The sequence below is a fragment of the Arachis stenosperma genome, chromosome 4, assembly GCF_014773155.1.
Source record: "Arachis stenosperma cultivar V10309 chromosome 4, arast.V10309.gnm1.PFL2, whole genome shotgun sequence".
Lineage (NCBI taxonomy): Eukaryota > Viridiplantae > Streptophyta > Magnoliopsida > Fabales > Fabaceae > Arachis > Arachis stenosperma.
This window is the reverse complement of record NC_080380.1, coordinates 1,416,752-1,435,614: the sequence shown is the minus strand read 5'-3', so window position 1 is coordinate 1,435,614 and position 18,863 is coordinate 1,416,752. Positions and strand designations below refer to the sequence as shown.

The following is an 18,863-nucleotide window of genomic DNA, read 5'->3' as shown; positions in this document are numbered from 1 at the left end:
TTACATGCAGTTACTGTGGTGATAAGGGGCATACAAAGAGAGGCTGCAAAAAGAAAAGAGATGCTGATGCTGCTACTGCTGCTGCTGCAGCAGCAGTCGCTGCCGCTGCCGCCGAGGCAGCTGAGAAGAAGAAAAATGATGAAGTTCATACTGTGCCTGAGAAGCCGGTTCAGCAGCCCCAAGACGTTTCTGGCCAAGCAGATTTGGGAAGCAATCCCCAGGAGATCGAATTAACTCAACCTTCTGCTTCTGAGCAAGAGGATTCTGGAAAGGTAACTAAAATTTTACATATGAGTATGTTGTTATTTCCATGCATAAATAATAGTTAACGCCACTTATTTCTCCTATAGGATCCTGCACCGAAAAGACCTTCCAAGCTGTCACCACGAAGACGATCCTCTAATCAGCCAACCGCACCAACAGTGAATCCCTTGCAGGGTGCATCTTCAGCAACATTTTCAAAGTTTGCCAACTTGATGCAGTTCATCCCAACGCCAGGATTTAGGCCCCCAAGAAAGAAGAATTGAATACTTTAGATATATGTACTTAGGAGTTTCTGTTTTGTGTTTTGTTATTAGTCTTTTCCATCGTATAATGACTAGATGGTGAACTGTGATGCAAAGGCCTTTTTGGTATGCCTTGGCCTTGCTTTTGATGAAACTACAGATAGCAGCAACATAGTTTCTAGGCTGCCTTTTACAGTCAACTTTTGTTGTTTCTTGATAGACAATGGAATTTATGTTAATATACTATGCTATGTGGTTTACCATTCAAGAAGTAGTTTCTTTATTTTTTTCATACACAATGGAATTTAAATTAACAACAATTTCAAAGTTAATAGCACTTTTCATTCCATCAAGAAGCAGATTTTTACAAATGTTCATAACAAGAAACCCAAAACCACCAATTCATTCATCATTTACAATACAGGATCACCAACAACACTGTCAATACACACACACCTAACAATAACAACTGGGTCATCACTTTTTGCATCTGGACATCCTCCTCCAACCTTCGAAGCCTCCAATCAACGTTGATCTTCACTTCATCACCACACGATTCTGACTTTTCAACCTGTTCCTCATTCACAGAATCTGCCCACACAAAAAGCCCGCACCATCTCTTCCCACTTGTCTGCAACCAATAAAGGATCAACGTTTAGAGAGGAACAGCACAAGAATATTCAGGGGAGGCATAACAACACAAGAACAGTCAGGGGAGGAGAACAACAGCAACACAAGTGATTACCCTAACCTACATTATAATTGGGGCAGCCATAGAACGGTTTATTCGGATTCGAATCTGTGCCAGACCATCTGAGAACTGGCCTACAGCCACAGCCGCACCATTCTGGCGGGACTGATCTTCTGCTCTTCGTTTGTGTTCTACTCCGGTTCCAGCTAGATGGGAAACGAACAGAGCTTCCACCTGCAGTGCTACCTCCACCCATCATCGACATGAGTAGCAGCCCCGGATGAGAGTGCATGAACAGGAACAAGTGTATGGAAGAGGAAGAAGAAGAGGTGAACAAGACGAAGAGGGGAGGTGTATGAGAATTTGGGGATTTAGGGTTAATTATACTAGGAGGGACCAATCTGGGTAAAAATTGGAACTTAGCCAGCTTAGCTAGCCGTTGGCAGCAGTCCAGCGTGGCAATCCTAGGCCACGTCAGCGCTCCGGTGATGAGTCATCACCTGAAATATGGCCAGGGACTAGTTTGAGTGCTCGGAGCTCTATCTGGAGGACTACAATAGGGAAATTGGGATCTTAAGGATTACTATGAGTAATTACGTGAATCTCAGGGACTACTATGGGTATTTACTCGTGAACTCACCACTCAACTAATCTAAGTTGCTTTAAAATATTTAAATATTTAATAAATATGTATTGTGATTTTTAATATTTATCATCCAGGCTATATTTTTTAAAAAATTACATGTCCCCCCTCCAAAATTCACTAAAAATTTCGCCACTGGTTGTCACTCGGTCACTCCTAGTTCGGTGCTGGGAAGCTTTTAAAGTTTTCTTTGCATTGGAAATGTGAGACTTTAACATCCAAAAGGTTAGATAACAAAAGGTTTTTTTATTTAAATAAATTAATAGAAGATGTAAATTACCTGAATTCTCTAAATGGATTTTGAAAACGCGATTCTTCTAAACCATATAATATATAAATCGTTTTAAATTTTTATGTTTTATATTATATATGAATCATGCTACTTTGGAACGATTTATGCATGAAATACATTGCTCAAAAATACATAAATCGCTCCAGGCCTTTGTGTGTTCTAAAATGTATATAAATCGTCCCACCCAAGGTTGAGTAACGCTTTTCAACCCTAAAACCCACAACCCTAGAATGATTTACGTTCTAATACCTAACCCTCTTCCTCCTAGCACAATTTACGTGCAAACCAATACCTCCCAACACTCTAGCATAATTTACGTGCTTACCTAACTCCAACAATCCAGCACGATTTACGCGCATAAATATAATGCTCAATAGCTTAGGATGAATCATGTGTAAAGGCTAACCCTACTTATCTTCCCACGAGTAATGCTTTATTTGTGAGCCTCCATTGACGGCAGGGAGCTTGCTGAAGAGGAGGAGACCGATGGGAAGAAAGTGACCAACAGATTGGGTGGAGGGAAGTTGGTGCTGGTGGAGGGTAGGTACCGGTGCACAAAAAAGAGGGTGGCGGACGGCAGAAGAGGCAGCTGATAAGTGTGGCGGTTGAAGGTTGGGTAGGTGGCGGAGGCGGGTGGTGGAAGGTGGGCCCAACTAGTTTGGTGTAAGATGATGAGGAACGAAGGCGACATGTACTGATTGAATGGTATTGCACACGTTGCGGGTTTTATCGACGAAGAGGTTAGTGGTTAAATTGGTTTACAATTGATATAGTTGATGACGGTAATATGTTGAGTTATTTTAATGTAATTTTGTTAATCTATATAGCTTGTATTTTTAGAAATTTGTAATATTTTAGGGTTAACATTCTTAGGAATGATGTGGTTGTTGTGTGGTTCAGGGGTGAATTTGATTTCTGATATATATTTTTGGTTATTATGCGTTGTTGAGTTGCGACTGTGGTTATTATTCTTTTATCAGCCAACCCCGTGTGTAAGGAGCATCTGTAGGCAACAGAAGATGATATTGCATGACCATATTAAGCCTTACCTAGATAGTGTTGGATTACTACATGTTGTTAGGCTGAAATCACCATGAATAAAGTACCACCGTATTTGCCATACAAATAGGTAGCATCAATGAAAATCAGAGACTTGCAATACTTGAAGGCCTCAATACACGGAGGAAACGTCCAAAACAATCGATGGAAGAATAACCTCGAGCCATCGACCGTATTACCAGACCTTACAGGTGAAGTACGCAACATTGCAATAGTGTTTGGCATGTACATCTGAACCCCGATTATCCACCTCGAAATCAGGTTGTAAGACTCCTCCCAATCACCATAAATCTGTGCAATCGCCTTCTGCTTAACCATCCACACCTTCCTGTAACTGAACTTGAAACCATATTTCGTTGAGACCGCATTCTGCAATACTTTCACCGAGATTTCTGTATTCGCCATGACCAACGATAGTATTGACGCACAGATCACATGATAATCAAGATGCCAGTGGTCGGCCGACAGTTCGGTTGCAAGACATGTGTGCGACTTATTGTACTTTCAGACTTTCTAGTAGCATTTTCTCTGCCGTATAGTCACACGTATCAGCCAATTACACCCATTCCCAAACTGGACGCACTTTGCGTGATACTTCAACTGATCGAACTGAAACACCTTATACTCAACACCTCGACGAATATTATAACTCTTCACTGTCAACACTGCTTCCTCCTTACTTTAGAACCGTTGCCCAATTTCAAAGTCCTCTGTGCCATGCATATCGTGCCCGTCTACGTGAATAGCAGACAACTGTTGACCTGAAAATGCTGGTTGATTCATTGCCTCAAGTTCCAACGTAGAGAAGTGTGGAGGGTACTACTGTTGTACCATCCAATACCGGTGCTGCTCTGATTGCAGCTGCAAGCTCACCGAAGGTACGCACATCACCCAAGTCGTTTGCATTATCGGCCTGAACAGGCAGATCTGCTGCAAATGATAGAGACGAAACATGGGCGGTGACATCGTGACCGATTGGAATGGCGCTAGAAGCACCTTCTAGCCCGAAGGTGGGCGGATTCGGAGCAGATCCACCAGAGTTACCCTCCACATCAACCATTCTCACAAAAGACTCCATAGCCCCCAACTGATAATCTAGATTGACTGTGAAATATAACACGAATGTCGTCGTCGCCTAGCATCTCATACTTTCCAAACTTTACATAACCTTGCCTGAGTAAGATAAGGATCCGAAAAAATAATTGCTTCACACGCTTTTTACCGCACTGTCCTAACTTCTGTAATATACTATTTCGTAAATCCTCTAAACTCGTTGAAAGATTTACAAACAATCCAACCTGCTTTTTACTTGTGAACTTTACACCCTCACTTGTGTGTTTTCATCAATTTTTTTTCGATGATGAACTAACTAAAATACACCCTCAGCCATCTTCCCAAAATCCTCAATTCAACTCTGGCTCGATATACATCGTTCTCATTTATTTATAGCCTCTTTAAGCACATAAATCGTTCCATGGTCATAAGTTTTGTGTTTTTGAACGTAAATCGTTTCAGCCTAATGTGCCTTAACGTAATAGCACATAAATCGTGCTAGGATCGTGAGGGGTGGCTAATTGCACGTAAATTATGCTAGGACAATGAATTTTATGGTTAAGAACGTAATTCATAGTAACCTAGGACGATTTATATACATTTTAAAACATACAAAGGTTTGGAACGATTTATGTATTTTTGAACAATGCATTTCATACATAAATTGTTCAAAAAATAGCATGATTTATATATTATATAAAACACAAAAATTTAAGACGATTTATATATTATATGATTTAGGAGAATTACGTTTTCGAATTTCATTTAAAGAATTTACATCATTTGCATCTCTTATTAATTTATTTAAATATAAAAGCCGATAACAAACAAAGGAAGCCCTCATGAGTTAGCTCTTATAAACCATGATTGGAAGCCCTTGTAAAATTTTCAAAATAACAAAGGAGTGATATATCTATACAAATTAAAGGAAATAATAACAATACATTTGTCAATATGCTTCTCTAATTCATAAATGGAGTTCATTTAATGACGAGGATCAGGCATCTTAGAGAAACTTCACTACAACTAATCTACTATAGCTAAGCCCACTGTATCCCCTGGTCCCCGTCCAAAAATTGGATGGTACTAGAAAAGAAAAGAAAAGAGCAAAAGGGCACGTCTCTTTACAATAATAATTGAACCTTTGGCGGTGGATGAGAGAGAATTAAGAAGAAAAGATTTAAGGAATTATAATTTCATTAAGTCAATTTTTTTATTTTTAAATTTAAATTTAAAAAATTAAAATAGTAATTTTTTTATTTTTTATAATAAATTTATTTTTTTAACTAATTAATTAAAATTAACTTAATTCTTAATTAATTCTTTAGCGAAACTCAATTAAGAATCGAGGTTATTGAGATATTTCTACATCTATTATTTATATATGTTAATCATTCTCCATCTACATTAGTAATTTAGTATTAATTATTTGAGTAAAACGATAAATAAATTTTTAAAAATTTATATTTTAAAAAGATTAATTTTTAAAAAAATTTAATAATTTTTTTAAAATAATAAATATAAATATATTATTTTTATAATTAAAATAAAATATATTAATTTAAATTAATTTATCTATATTTATTATTATAGATAATTTTATTGATATTTTTTTAATTTAATCTGTTTAAAATATAAATTTTTAAGAATTTATTTATTACTTTATCCTAACTACTCATTAAGATAAATGTTGCATTGTTTAATAATTTTTGTTGGTATAACTTTTCAGAAATAATTATTGAATTAAAATTGTATATATTGTAGATTATTTATAACAATATTTTAATATAAAATTATTTATTATAATTTTTATACTTCAAAATTAAAAATCAATATATAAATATTTTCATCATAAGTTATTATTATGATTTAATAATTGGATTAATAAAATATACATAATAAAAAGTAATTATATAATTTAAAAAATATTATGTGAATAAATTATTTTTTAAACTAAATTCAACTAATTTTTTGGTTAAGCGTCTTTTTTCTTCAACTGAAATTTGTGTAAATAATTTTCTTAAGTTTGAGATAAATTAATTAGATTTGTTTGCTAAAAATATTTTTTCACATAACAATATCGATATAATTATTAGTAGAGTTTTGGATGTAATAGAAGTTATTAGAGAAAAATTGACGAGAAGGACATTTTTAGTATTAAAAAATTGAATCCTAAATTTCTGCATTCTCTTTATTATAATAATAGAAATTTTTTTATTAATATATTATTATTAATGGAAATTGTATATAGAGTTATTTTTTAGTTATTAATATATTTAATTAAATTATTATTTAATTTTTAATTAATAGTTTTATAAAATGATAATTATATGAGTTCATAATTTTATAGAGTAATTATATAAATAAGTTTTTAAAGATTTTAAAAACGAATATTTTAGTCTTTAAAAAGTTAATACATACAAATATTTTTAAAGTTTTACTACATCAAATAAATAAGTCACAATTCATTTTTTAGTAGAATAATTATCTAAATCAATTCTCAAAAATTTAAAAATAAATATTTTAATTCCAAAAAAAAGTTAATACATATATCAATCTTCAATATTTTATTTTATCAAATATAACAGTATCTCATCTATAAAAAATTAAAATAAAAAAATTATTATTATTAATTATACAATAATATTATACCATATTTTTTGTATTTTTAGATAAAAATAATAATAAATTTATTTATTAAATTTTTATGTATATATTTATAATATAAAAAGAGTTTTTGTATAAAAAAATATAAACAATACAAAAGTATATATATTCACCCAATAATAATAATAATAATCAATAAATCTATTAGAGACTATTTTACAAAAAATTTAAATTTAAAATTATTTTATATATAATATAATAAAATTAAAAAATATGTTTATATTAAAAAAATATTTTAATTTAAATTTTAAAATATTATTATTCATTTTACTTGTTTTTAATGAAAAGAATGTATTAATATGTTAATATTATTGTCCACATTCATAAATTTAAGCTAATAATAATAAAGATTGATATATAATAAAAGTAAAATAAATCTCTAAACTTTAAATTCTAAACTATGACTGATATGTCTAAAAAAATATTGATAATTAATTTGTGTATTAAATTTGTTTTAGAATCAAAATATCCACTTTTAAAATTTTTAAAAATTAATTTAAATAATTATTCTACCAAAAAATAAACTGAAATTAGAATAAAATTTTAAAAATTAATCTGTATATTAATTTATTATTATTATTATTATTAGAGTAATGCTAGGGGCCAGCAATTTTTGTGATTGTTAGCTATCAACTAGCCATCAATGATGATTTGATGGTGTGAGATTGGTGTGAAATTTTATCCAATGGCTCACCTTTCTCTAATGGTTAAATGCTGGCCAAAATTCAACAAAATTACTGGCCCCTAGACTTTTCCTTATTATTATTATTATTATTATTATTATTATTTTCTAGGATCTAATAGATGGTTCGTTTTTATAGATAAAAGGAAGGGAATAGGAGAGAAGCAATGTCAAATATTGGGTGTCCGGCGAGAATGGAAGAAGGTGGAAGGTTGGAGGTGATAGACAACGCAATTCAGAAGCTGATAAAAGAAAACAAGAACAAAGCAATTTACAACGACGAATATCCTGAACCTGAAAGTGAATACCAACTCGCTCTTACCAATCTTCTCTCTGCCGCTTCTCACTCTCAGCTTCAGGTACCGCCGTTTATTCTTTTTCCTTCGAAACCGCGTTTCCTTCAACTATATATATGCCGAAACGGCGCATAATTTATTTAGCTTTTTCGATTAAACTTAATTGGTCAGTGAAAGCTTTAAGATAGGTAGAAATTCATATACAATTGACTTCACGTAAAGTTGATAACTGAAAGTTGTTAGATGATTTGATTGATTTAACTAAATTTTCATTTAACAGTTTTCGAATATCAACTTCACATGATGAATTCGACTACACTTTGAATTTTTACCTTTAAAATAATATTTGGAAGAAAGACACTGGACAATTAAGACTAAAAAATTAAGATTAAAAGATAAAAATTAAAATAAATCTTAGTATTATGTTTAGTATAAAATAAAAATTTGTTAACTACTAATTTTATTAAAATAAGTCTCGGTGAATACTATGCTTATTATATAATGAAAAGTCTCTTAGAACAAAAGTTTATAATAAGAAATTGTCAAAATTTATTAACTTTATTTAATATATTTTATAATAAATAAATATTAAATAAAATAAATTTAGATTGTTTTGATTTTTCTTTTTTCCATCTTTCTAATATTACCGATTATATAAAGTACATTATACTAGTTAGTGTCCCTAAAATAAGATGATATTACTCACAACACCTTTGAATTTCGTGATATCTACGACTTTCCTATGTTGATCAAATGTAATGTTTATAAGGAAGATTGGTGTCCCGCTTTATAAAATATAGAATAAATGTCCTTTTCGGTCTTTAATCATTTGTTCGATGGACTTTTCACTTCTTAAAAAAATCTAAAAATTTAAATTGGTCTCTATCTACTTTGATAGATGTATGGATTGGAAAAAACATTACCTAAGACCAAAAATACATTTATTCAAAATTGTTAGGAACTGGAATATACATATTTTAAAGTAGATAGGGATCGATTTAGATTTTTAGATTTCTTAGGAGGTGAAAAATCTATCAGACAAATGGTTAGAGATTGAAAAGGACATTTACTAATATAAGGTTGAGATTGATGCCAATTACTTGTCCATGTTAAAAGCATTTCTTGTATGTGCATTTTCTCAATCAATTAGCAGTTGGAGGTGTTGCAAAGAGATGATCCACTTGCTCAATCCGAAGCTTCTAGCCCTTCGGGTTCGGAAGCTTCTACAGTAATGAAAACAGAAAATAAAAACGCAGATTCTTGCAATGGAAGCACTGAAACTAATGAGATAGTGAAGGAGTTGAGGAAAATAAAAAGACAGAATTTTGTAACTCATTGCCTTCTGTCAGTTATGATTGTTCTCACTGTGGCTTGGCAACTTTCAGAGGTTTCAATGATTATGAAGGTGAAAGATGGAATTAACCATCCATTTAGGTCCTTTGGAAGTATGATCAAAGCAATGGTCAAAGTCAACGCCCAAGAAGATGACAACAACAACAAAGAGCATGATGATGAATCTTCATCGTCACTTGCTTCTCTCAAGTTGCCAGAGATGCCTCATATGGATGTAACAAATTTAGGTATCAATAATGGAAACCAATGAAACTGGCTACTCATTCTGTCCACTAATAAATATCAATGTTGTTTCAAATATTCTTTTCTTTATATTTATATCACAAATATTTTGAAGAAATATTATATTGTCAGTAAATATTATTATTTTTAATGAATATTTGGCTAGTAATAATTTATATTTAAATTTATCAAAATTTAAAAAATATATAATTTATACTTGAACTTATCAAAGTTTTACACATAAATTAAAATAGTTTGTATTCAAATTTTTTAGAATTTATACATATAAATTAATAAAATTTATTTGTCAAAAATAATTTAATAATTTTATTGGTTAAATAATGATAAAAAATGTTAAAAATTGTTGTTTCAAGAGTTTTTCTATTTTAAAAGGAACTCAATTTTATTTCGCCGGTAACTCGAAGTTTACTGATGAATATAAACTATAAAGGCATCAGGAAATGTTGTATATGGCAAACTCTTGTATTACTATTTTAAATAAATCTAAAAAGTAATAAAATTAATTAAAGATAAAATATTATTTTACTTTGCAAAATTATTTCAGATGAAAATTGTTTTTATTTTTTTATTGTCCTTAATATTATAAAAAAATTTAAAATGATATTTTCGTTAAGCAACATTAATTTCTTTTGTTTTTTTTTTACAAAGATTAAATATTTAATTTAGTCTCTAACAAATTTTTTATTGTACCACGAGAACTTTAAAAATAATTACATTCATCTCAACCCTTGTTATTTAACGCCCTCCGTTAGTCGAGGAAGAAGTAGGGGTGGGTGCGTGGCAATGGGGCGGATAGGGGCGAATGCAAATGTTTGCTCTATCTAATTCCGTCCCATCCTACAATAATTCGCATAGAATTCGCCCCACTTCTATCTACAAATAGTAAAAAATTGAACCTTAATCCGCCTCCATGGGTACCACTCCAATTCTATCCGCTCCTATAATTATTAAAATCCATCAAATGAAATTAAATTTTAAAATTTATATAACCATCATGGCATACATAACATAAATTAAGATAAAAATTTAAATATGATACAATATTAATTATTTTACTAATTATTTTACATATATTACATATTATATATATATCGGAGCAGGTATTACCTAAATCCGATCTCACCCCGAACGGGTAGAGACGGAGTGGATACCTGTAAATTCGGATAATGTTGCCACCCCTAGAAAAAAGTGAGGATGAATGAGTATAAACGTAGACAAGTTAGTTTAAATTAAAATTTTTTACCCTAATTTAAAAGTAATGTGTCCACACCTGTTATTTTAAGAATTTTATTGATATTTTTTTTTTAGCGACTAATATGTCCGAAGTATAAATCTTCAAAGATTTATTTATCACTTTACTCTTAATTTTTTGTCTTTTAACATAAACTCAACTGTTTTTCTTTAACTGAAAAAAAAAAAGAGATCACCTTTATATATTTGTATAAATTTTATAAAGCATTAATATCTTTTTAAAGAAAATAATAAGATTTTTTGCTTTTCAAGGGAAAAAAGCCAAACAGAATAACTTCTAATTAAAATCAATTTTCTTACATTTTTTAACAATATAAAGAAGTCCAGTCATAAATAAAAAGAGAATAATTATCTAAATCTGTCTCTAAAAATAATTAACGACTACGTGTGCAAGTTAATATTCCATGTCAACCGTTACTGTTGGTAACTAATTAAAAAAGACTGTATTGTCTAATAAAAATAAATATTATGAACTATTTTATGTATTTAAATTCTAAATGACCCCCAAATTAAATGCAAATATTAGTATGTTCTGATTTGATCTGAACACTTTAACCTGTTTATATTATACTGTACTACTAAATATATAACACAATGAAAAAGAACAACAATTGAAAGGTAAACAAATAGAAGCCAAAGCAAGCCAGAAATGAAAATGTACAAATCGGCCAAAAATCCATGGATCACTCCAACAATGTACTACACAATCTTTGACGCCGGAATCCGGCACGACGGTTACACGCCACCATTGATGAGCTAGTATGGTGTGCACTTAAACCACCTTTGTCACTAATAACCTAAAATTTCCTTCTCTCATCTTGAATCAAATCTCTATCTATATACACACGTGATGTATTAAAACTATAATAAGTTTACAAGAGTGGTGTGAGCAAAGTAGGATTCTTATTGCTACATACATAAAACGAAGAGACACCACATGTCCAGAACCAATCATTTATATAAACACACCCGGGTCGTCCCCCCCTCGATCGAGATGATGCCATGGATGGAAGTTAATACTTTACATTGAACAATCAACGAGTTTTGATACCTTCACAACCAATTCTAAAATCCAATTGCGACGAATCAAACTTGGCTCCTATGTACACTCCCTGCGAAAGAATCAATACCTTTAAAACCAAGGATCTTCAAGAAAATAGTGAGCTTAATGGGGAAGTAGCAATATGCAGAAGGTGAAAACTCAGGTGCAGTCGACTTCACGTGAAGTTGATAGTTGAGAGCCGTTAGATGAAAATTTAATCAAATCAATTAAATCATCTAACGGTTCTCAGTTATCAACTTCACGTGAAGTCAACTGCACCTGAGTTTCCACCTATGCAAAAACTTACTCTGAGGATACTTGAGAAGTTATTTATGCACAAAGTATGTCCTGGAGAACAGGTGCAGATGCTTCCAGTTTCCACCGGTTTCGATCTGTTTTCATGAAGTTGGGAAAAACCGTGAAACTTCTCTATAAAGTTGTTCAGCTTCAAAGGGTTTTGAAACATATCCATCCATCCCACTTTTTAGGCATTCCTCATTTGTTGCCTGCATCACGTCCGCTGTCATAGCCAAAATGGGAACACGCAACTTGGAATTATTACCATCAGCGTCCATCGATGCTTCGATGCTCGCCATGTGCTCCAGCTCTCGAATTCGTCTTGTAGCTTCAAAGCTGCCACAAAAGAATTGTATATTAGCATACTTGTCAAATAAATTGTGGCACAAGTTTATGAACATTAATTGTTAAGAGTTTAATTTTGATGCACTGACAGTGTAAAATGTTTTACAATCCGTCCTTTTAGATGATCATGCACGCGGTCAATGAAAATAGTTACTTTTGATGATGTGGTATTATGTGATTGGATGCAGGTTGTTTTACACTGACAGAACATCAAAATTAGTGGTTGCATATTTAGAAGAAAAGCATATTGGTTGCATACCCATCCATTTCTGGCATTTGGATATCCATGAAACAGGCATCGAATTGATGGGGTGGCTTCAGCTTGGAGATGGCATCTTTTCCACTGCTTACACAAACAACATCAGCTCCATATTTTTTCAAGGCACCGGCTGCCACGGTGCGGTTCACACTGTTGTCGTCTACGACTAAAATCCTTCTCCCTCGAAGAAGATGTTGGAGAGATAAACTGGGGAGCTCCACATTTCGAGTGTTCCCTCTGTTCCCAACACCCATGGCTCTTTGCAATGTCACAGCTAGCATACTTGCTTTTAGAGGTTTTGTGATGACAACTGGAAAAGGATCACCAGAATTTACAGAACTTGCTCTAAAAGAACTATTGGAATTAACAAGAATGAATAGCTTCGGAGGGTCAACTTTTCTAGTATTGTTGACGAAGTGCAACGAAATGCTCGAATCTCTATCCCAGACCTCCTGCTCAATAAAAACAATACTAATTGCTGAATTCCCATTGGTTATGAGGGACAAACCTTGATCCAAATCTGAGACTAATTCGACACGAATGTCAAGACGTTGGAGGTGATATCTTGACACTTTAGCTCGAATGGGTCTGGGGTCGATAACTAAGGCATTCGTGCCATGGAATTCCGAGGAGGCAAGATGAGGCTGGTTGTTGATTTGCTGACTTCTACCCTCCTTTGAATTGGGAGATCCATTTGTGAAGACAGCAGTAAATGTGAAAGTGGAACCTATGTTGGGTATGCTCACAAACCCAATTTCTCCATTCATACGTCCAACCAAACACTTACTAATGCTTAGACCAATCCCGGTTCCCCCATGTTTTCGGGAGATGGATGGATCTACTTGCATGAAAGGAGTGAATATACGGGACTGTGCCTCGAGAGGAATACCTACTCCAGTATCCTCAACAGATACAATCAGATTGACAAGCTCGCTCGAGGGGGACGAAAAAGAACCAAGAGGTCCCTCTTGGCTGAAAGCCTTGAATCCTTCCCAGCTCCGACGAATATCAGCAACCGGGTAACCACTTAAGGTATCTTTTGAGGTTGATTGCGGCTCAACTTCTATTGAATGAACAACCTCCTCAACAAGATGGATGGTAACAAAGATATGTCCTTTTTCCGTGAACTGCCAAACAAACAACTGTCATTTTGAGACCATAAGCATGTGTATAAGTCAATCTAACATCTATCCCTATAGACATACCTTAATAGAGTTGCCCATGAGATTTGTAATTATTTGTCTAAACCTTCCAGGATCACCTATGAGTTGTTCTGGAACCTCATCCGAGACATATACTGCCAACTGTGCTCCGCCAAAATCGATCATGTTATAATTAGAAATGCAATAATTGAAACTTCCATCATATCAAAGAGAAATAATTTTACCTCTACTCCTTTCCCTTGAGACTTCTCAGAAAATAGTAACAACACATCATCCAAAATCGCCCGTAAGTCAAACACCACTGCCTCCAGCTCTAGCTTACCGGAATCAATCTTTGCCTGGTCCAAAACCTCATTTATAAGGGATACAAGAGCTTTTCCACTACCCTGTGCTGTTCTGACATACTCCTGTTGTGTTACATCCAGATCTGTGTCCATAAGCATATTCAACATCCCTGAAATCCAATTATAGAACAAAGTCACTCACAGATGATTAATACCACTCTCTTTTATCAAGTTATACTAAAATAAGAAGACAGGGCATGTGTGAAATTATACTAGCAAAGGACAACAGGGTCAAGAGTTCAACTCACCTAAGACACCATTCATTGGTGTTCGGATCTCATGGGAAACAGTGGCGAGAAACTGCAGTGTCAATCATCAATTAGGCCCCCCAAATGATCAGTATAAGTTAAGGATAAGCAAGTTATAATATCAGTCAGAAGAAGTCTCATACCTGAGATTTTGCAACATCAGCTGCCTGGGCACGTTTTTTAAGCTCCATCTGCTCATTGTAATTATCCTCGGAAATGAACATTCGATTCACAGTGGCATAGAGAATATATCCAATAAGGACTGCAATAACAAGCATGCCAACTGATGAATGTATTGCCTCCCATGGCCACGGTGGTTTCTGTTTGAACCTGTGTCGGCATCAAACTGGATTTCAGGCATGGTTCAAGTCTATGACTAATTTCACATTTCAATAATGTGAAAATTAATATAATAGACCAAAATAATAAACAACTAACTCCAGAAAAGAGACCTCTAAACTGCAAGTTTTGTAAGATCAATATGCCAAATGGCATTAAACCACGTCGTATAAGATAACATATAAAACTCATTTGGCAACATATGTTACCTGCAGTGCATCTCATGCTTCCTGAAGGGATCTCCAAAGTTGAGAGTGCTGACATGGTAGAATTCATCACCTAATACATCTGAACCATACATGGCGATAGGATCGGTATGATTTGTAGTATCGTAAACATTAACAATGACTGACTGCTTGCTAGCAAGTTGCTGAAGTAATTTTTCCACTAATGACTCGATGTCAAAGACCCCTCCAAGATACCTTCACAGGAATTAATAGAAAACATTAGAAAGCTTCTCTAGCAAGTCAAATGCAGTATGAATTGTGCTCTCAAATTCATTATTCAGTCCCCAGTGAAAAAGTTGCTTGGAAACTCTTAATTACCGAACTCGAATGAGGTAAACTATGTTAAGTGTTTCACTAATCCAAGGGAACCCCTTTAAGTTTTATAAAACTGGAAATTGTTTCATTGAAAAAGAATAAGACTTTTAAGTGTTCAAACACATTGAATGTTCAAAAAATTTAAGTACACACCCATCAGTTGCTTGAATCCTTTCATCTGGGGTTGCATTTGATGGAAGTTCTTTCTTGTATACAGCAAATGTGAGGATAACGCCTAGACGATTTGTTTTGAGCAGCCTGAAGGGAGCAGTTAAGACTCCTTTGCCTGACTCTCTTGCACGCAACACGTTTTGCCGGTCTTCCTGTAGATGAACAAGTGAATAACTTCAAATTTGATAGCCATATATCGAAAACATCAAACGTGAACAATCAGTAACAATTAAGCAATCTGATGTCCACAAAGTTATACTATTCAATTCTCTATACTCTATAAGGTATCAACTCATGGAGATGAAAGAATAGGGAGAGAAAGATAATTGAAAAAGTATCAATGTTGGAGCATAAATAGTTTTGGGAATAAGCTAACAAGTGTTTAAGACTAGTAACTAAAACCAAACTACACTAAAGCCAAAGAATTATTTAATGGCATTTATTTAACTAAATTAATAGAGTTTTTTTTTATTTTTTCTCACACCCATTCACTCTTGCAACATTAAATGTTTGGTGCACTCTCTGTCAGAACATAATTTGGAATAAAAAATTAAAAAACTCCTTAATTTTTCATTGATTTTAATCATTTCACAAAGGAAAAGGGTTTAGGTAGGGCCACTTGTTGAGGTGTTAAATGTTCAAAAACAATCAAAACTTTCCAACATAAATAGCCTTAACAAGGTACATTTAAATACCTGTATACACTTTAGGTAAATCCTTTGACAAATAAATAAATAAATCCTACTTGGTCAAGTAATTAAATGCATTTAATACAAGATACTTCATGTTTCTTTAAAAAGGCCAACTTCCATAACCCATTTTCAACATGTTTTCTCATGAAATCATTAATGACAGATGGATTTAAGAGTACAAGTTTGTACATTATTACCATTCAATACATTGCCATGAAATTAAGAGTGAAATGCTTTACATAAATAAATAGTTGATCATGTTTGATAGTGTCAAACTTCTATTAACAGATTTCATAGTTAGCTATAGATGTTTTAAACTTTAAACATAATAAAAATGTATAAATTGAAACAGTTACATTTAAGAGATGGTAAGAGAAAGTTACCTTTCCAGAAAGCACATCAACAGAAATTACATGTTTGATTGTTTCCTGGGCAAAGATGACAGGAGCATATTCTTCCTGAATAGGGGATGGCTCCAATGCCTCTAAGGCGAAATCGTCCTCTTGAACCGGATTTTGTTCCAGGGTATCCATCCTCTTAATAGTCCACCCTTGCTGCTTCTCGAATTGTTCCCTTTCGGAATGGAGCACCCTTACAGCATATGCAACACCACTTGTAAGGGGCCTCTCGAACGCAGTTCTTTCCGTATACCTGGCAAAAGTTTTCTGCAGAGCTGTCACAAGTTAGATTGAGTTTTTAACAAAGAACTTACCATCAATTAGTCCTCCTTTGGTAACTGTCTTAGGAAAGAAATACAAAAATGCAAGGACACAAATTTGATAAAGGAGATAATAAATACATAAACAGCAGAATTGTGTCTATTATGTGATAAAATTTTGTCCAGTTTTTTTCATCCAAATAATTGTGGACACCAAAAACAGAGACATAGATAACCTCCATGTCTCTTGTCTCTGTCTTTTGTGTTCTGAGACATTCAGGCTGCATTTGGAACTGGGAGATGGTGGGACAGGACCCTAAGACAAAGACACCGAAGACGAAGACATTAGTGTTCTTCCACTGAGACCATGCATTTCTAACCAAATGCAACTTTACCAAACATAGACCTGTTCCAGCTCTTAAGAGATTTACCTACTTGAATAAAATAAACAAACAAATCTAACTTAAAAAGGGAAGCCAAAATAGCAAACTATTATTGAGATCGAGTACCTGATCGATCGCAGAAGGGTCCATGGCATGGTGAAAAGTGGAGATCAAAATAGACATAGCCTGAATATGGTTCATACTAACATTAAACTGATCCTGCAGCATCCTTGCCCTTTCATCACACAAGCTAACCAGACTTTCCTTCCTCTTCTCAGTAGCCTCTGAGCTCATATGCAAGAACCTCGAGGACGAAATCACAATCCAAAAAACCACATAAGCATGCCAGAGCTTCCTCCACCAGGATCTCCTCAAACTGTTATACTTGTAATAGTATTGTTTACAAGTGTTCCCTAAGTTCTTCTCCCACCAATTATTGAGCCAAACCTTTCCATCATAATCTCCAAGAAAACCCATCTTCCACTTGTTATTGTTACTACAATTATGGTTATGATTAATTCCAAGATTGCAATTGAACCAGTTGAGGTAAATGAAAGACACAATCAAGCAACATGGCACCCAAAGTAGATGCCCTACTTTTAGACCAAACCCAACAACATGGATCAAACTCATCCAACAACAGTTCCCCACTCAATTTTATTACTATCAACAGTTCCAAGGGATAGTAGTGCCTATGACTTGTATCAAAGAGAGAGAGGAAAAAAACACTGTCAAATCCACAGAATCTCCACAAACTCAGAGAATTATTTCACCAAAAGAGAAATTATGAAGTATAGTTCCTGAAAATACCAAAATATGATGAGAAACTAAATAAAGATGCTATCTTATCCAGCATAACAATTAGCTTGGGGAAAAAAATAAAGAATAAAAAATAAAAATGAAAATAAAAGAGAGAAAAAAAAAAAAGGTCTAGAATGGCAGAACCAAACATGAAATTCACAAACACCCTTTTTTTTTTTTGAGAGAACCAAAGAATGATTCCAAGTTTCTGATTCCAGAAACATGAAATTGACACTTCTTGTTTATCTTGTCAGCCACTACTAGCTACCAACCAAAGACATAGAAGACCAAAAAAAAAAAAAAGAGGGGCCAGAACTAACCTTCAAAGATTCGATCTTTAGCTACCAAAATCAGAGAGTGTTCCTCAAATCTTTCAGAAGCAGTAACAAGGTTTGAACTTTGAACTTTGAACTATGAAGCACTACTCCAACAAAAAGATTTTGTTGGAAATGGAAGAAATGGATTATTATTAATATTATTATTATTATGAAGTAAGTGAAAGGAAAATGAAGCTTAAAGAAAAAGAAAAAAAAGAAAGAGTTAGAGAAATGAATTGAAATTCATGGGGAGTGAAGAGGTGCTGCTAGCTAAGGAGGAATTTTTACAAAAGACACATGATAAGAATATGATAGCAACAATGTTTCTTGGTATTGGCCATTATCTCTTTCTCAACTATCCACTCAAAAAAAAAATAAATATATAAATAAAATATATTATTTTAACAAAATGCTCCTTCATATGTTAGAAAAAACCAACAATACATGTACAAATTTATTTTGACTTTAGTTAGGAAGTTAATTTTTTTTGTTAATATCAATTAAGTTTTAAATTTTTTTCATTTTA

General features: G+C 33.3%; 2 protein-coding genes across 4 annotated transcripts; one reads left to right on the top strand and one right to left on the bottom strand.

The window, feature by feature from the left end:
* The first annotated feature begins 7,719 nt into the window (after window positions 1–7,719).
* On the top strand, window positions 7,720–9,576 carry LOC130976635 (uncharacterized). 2 transcript variants are annotated; one of them, XM_057901549.1, is made up of 2 exons: window positions 7,720–7,952; window positions 9,043–9,576. In XM_057901549.1, exons 1-2 carry the CDS (start codon window positions 7,761–7,763, stop codon window positions 9,490–9,492), a joined length of 642 nt encoding a protein of 213 aa, XP_057757532.1. In that variant the 5' UTR covers window positions 7,720–7,760; the 3' UTR covers window positions 9,493–9,576. The 2 variants fall into 2 exon arrangements, with proteins under 2 accessions (XP_057757532.1, XP_057757531.1); XM_057901548.1 differs by having other exon boundaries at window positions 9,040–9,569.
* Window positions 9,577–11,386: 1,810 nt separating this feature from the next.
* On the bottom strand, window positions 11,387–18,624 carry LOC130973543 (histidine kinase 3-like). Of its 2 annotated transcripts, none has more exons than XM_057898125.1 (12): window positions 18,341–18,624; window positions 17,346–18,019; window positions 16,562–16,843; window positions 15,469–15,638; window positions 14,983–15,195; window positions 14,578–14,764; window positions 14,435–14,486; window positions 14,067–14,296; window positions 13,885–13,983; window positions 12,680–13,806; window positions 12,086–12,411; window positions 11,387–11,848 (listed from the first exon to the last, which is right to left on the bottom strand). In XM_057898125.1, the coding sequence occupies exons 2-11, from the start codon at window positions 17,850–17,852 to the stop codon at window positions 12,177–12,179; spliced, it is 3,102 nt and encodes a 1,033-aa protein (XP_057754108.1). In that variant the 5' UTR covers window positions 17,853–18,019; window positions 18,341–18,624; the 3' UTR covers window positions 11,387–11,848; window positions 12,086–12,176. The 2 variants fall into 2 exon arrangements, with proteins under 2 accessions (XP_057754108.1, XP_057754109.1); XM_057898126.1 differs by having other exon boundaries at window positions 17,346–17,715; window positions 18,341–18,623.
* Window positions 18,625–18,863: the final 239 nt, after the last annotated feature.

Coding starts and splice junctions, on each gene's coding strand:
- LOC130976635 (XM_057901548.1), top strand. CDS start 7,761: ATGTCAAATATTGGGTGTCCGGCGAGAATGGAAGAAGGTGGAAGGTTG. Junction 7,953..9,039: donor CTTCTCACTCTCAGCTTCAG/GTACCGCCGTTT, acceptor TCAATCAATTAG/CAGTTGGAGGTGTTGCAAAG.
- LOC130973543 (XM_057898125.1), bottom strand. CDS start 17,852: ATGAGTTTGATCCATGTTGTTGGGTTTGGTCTAAAAGTAGGGCATCTA. Junction 16,844..17,345: donor ACCCTTCTGCGATCGATCAG/GTACTCGATCTC, acceptor ACAGCTCTGCAG/AAAACTTTTGCCAGGTATAC. Junction 13,807..13,884: donor TCATGGGCAACTCTATTAAG/GTATGTCTATAG, acceptor TTTGTTTGGCAG/TTCACGGAAAAAGGACATAT.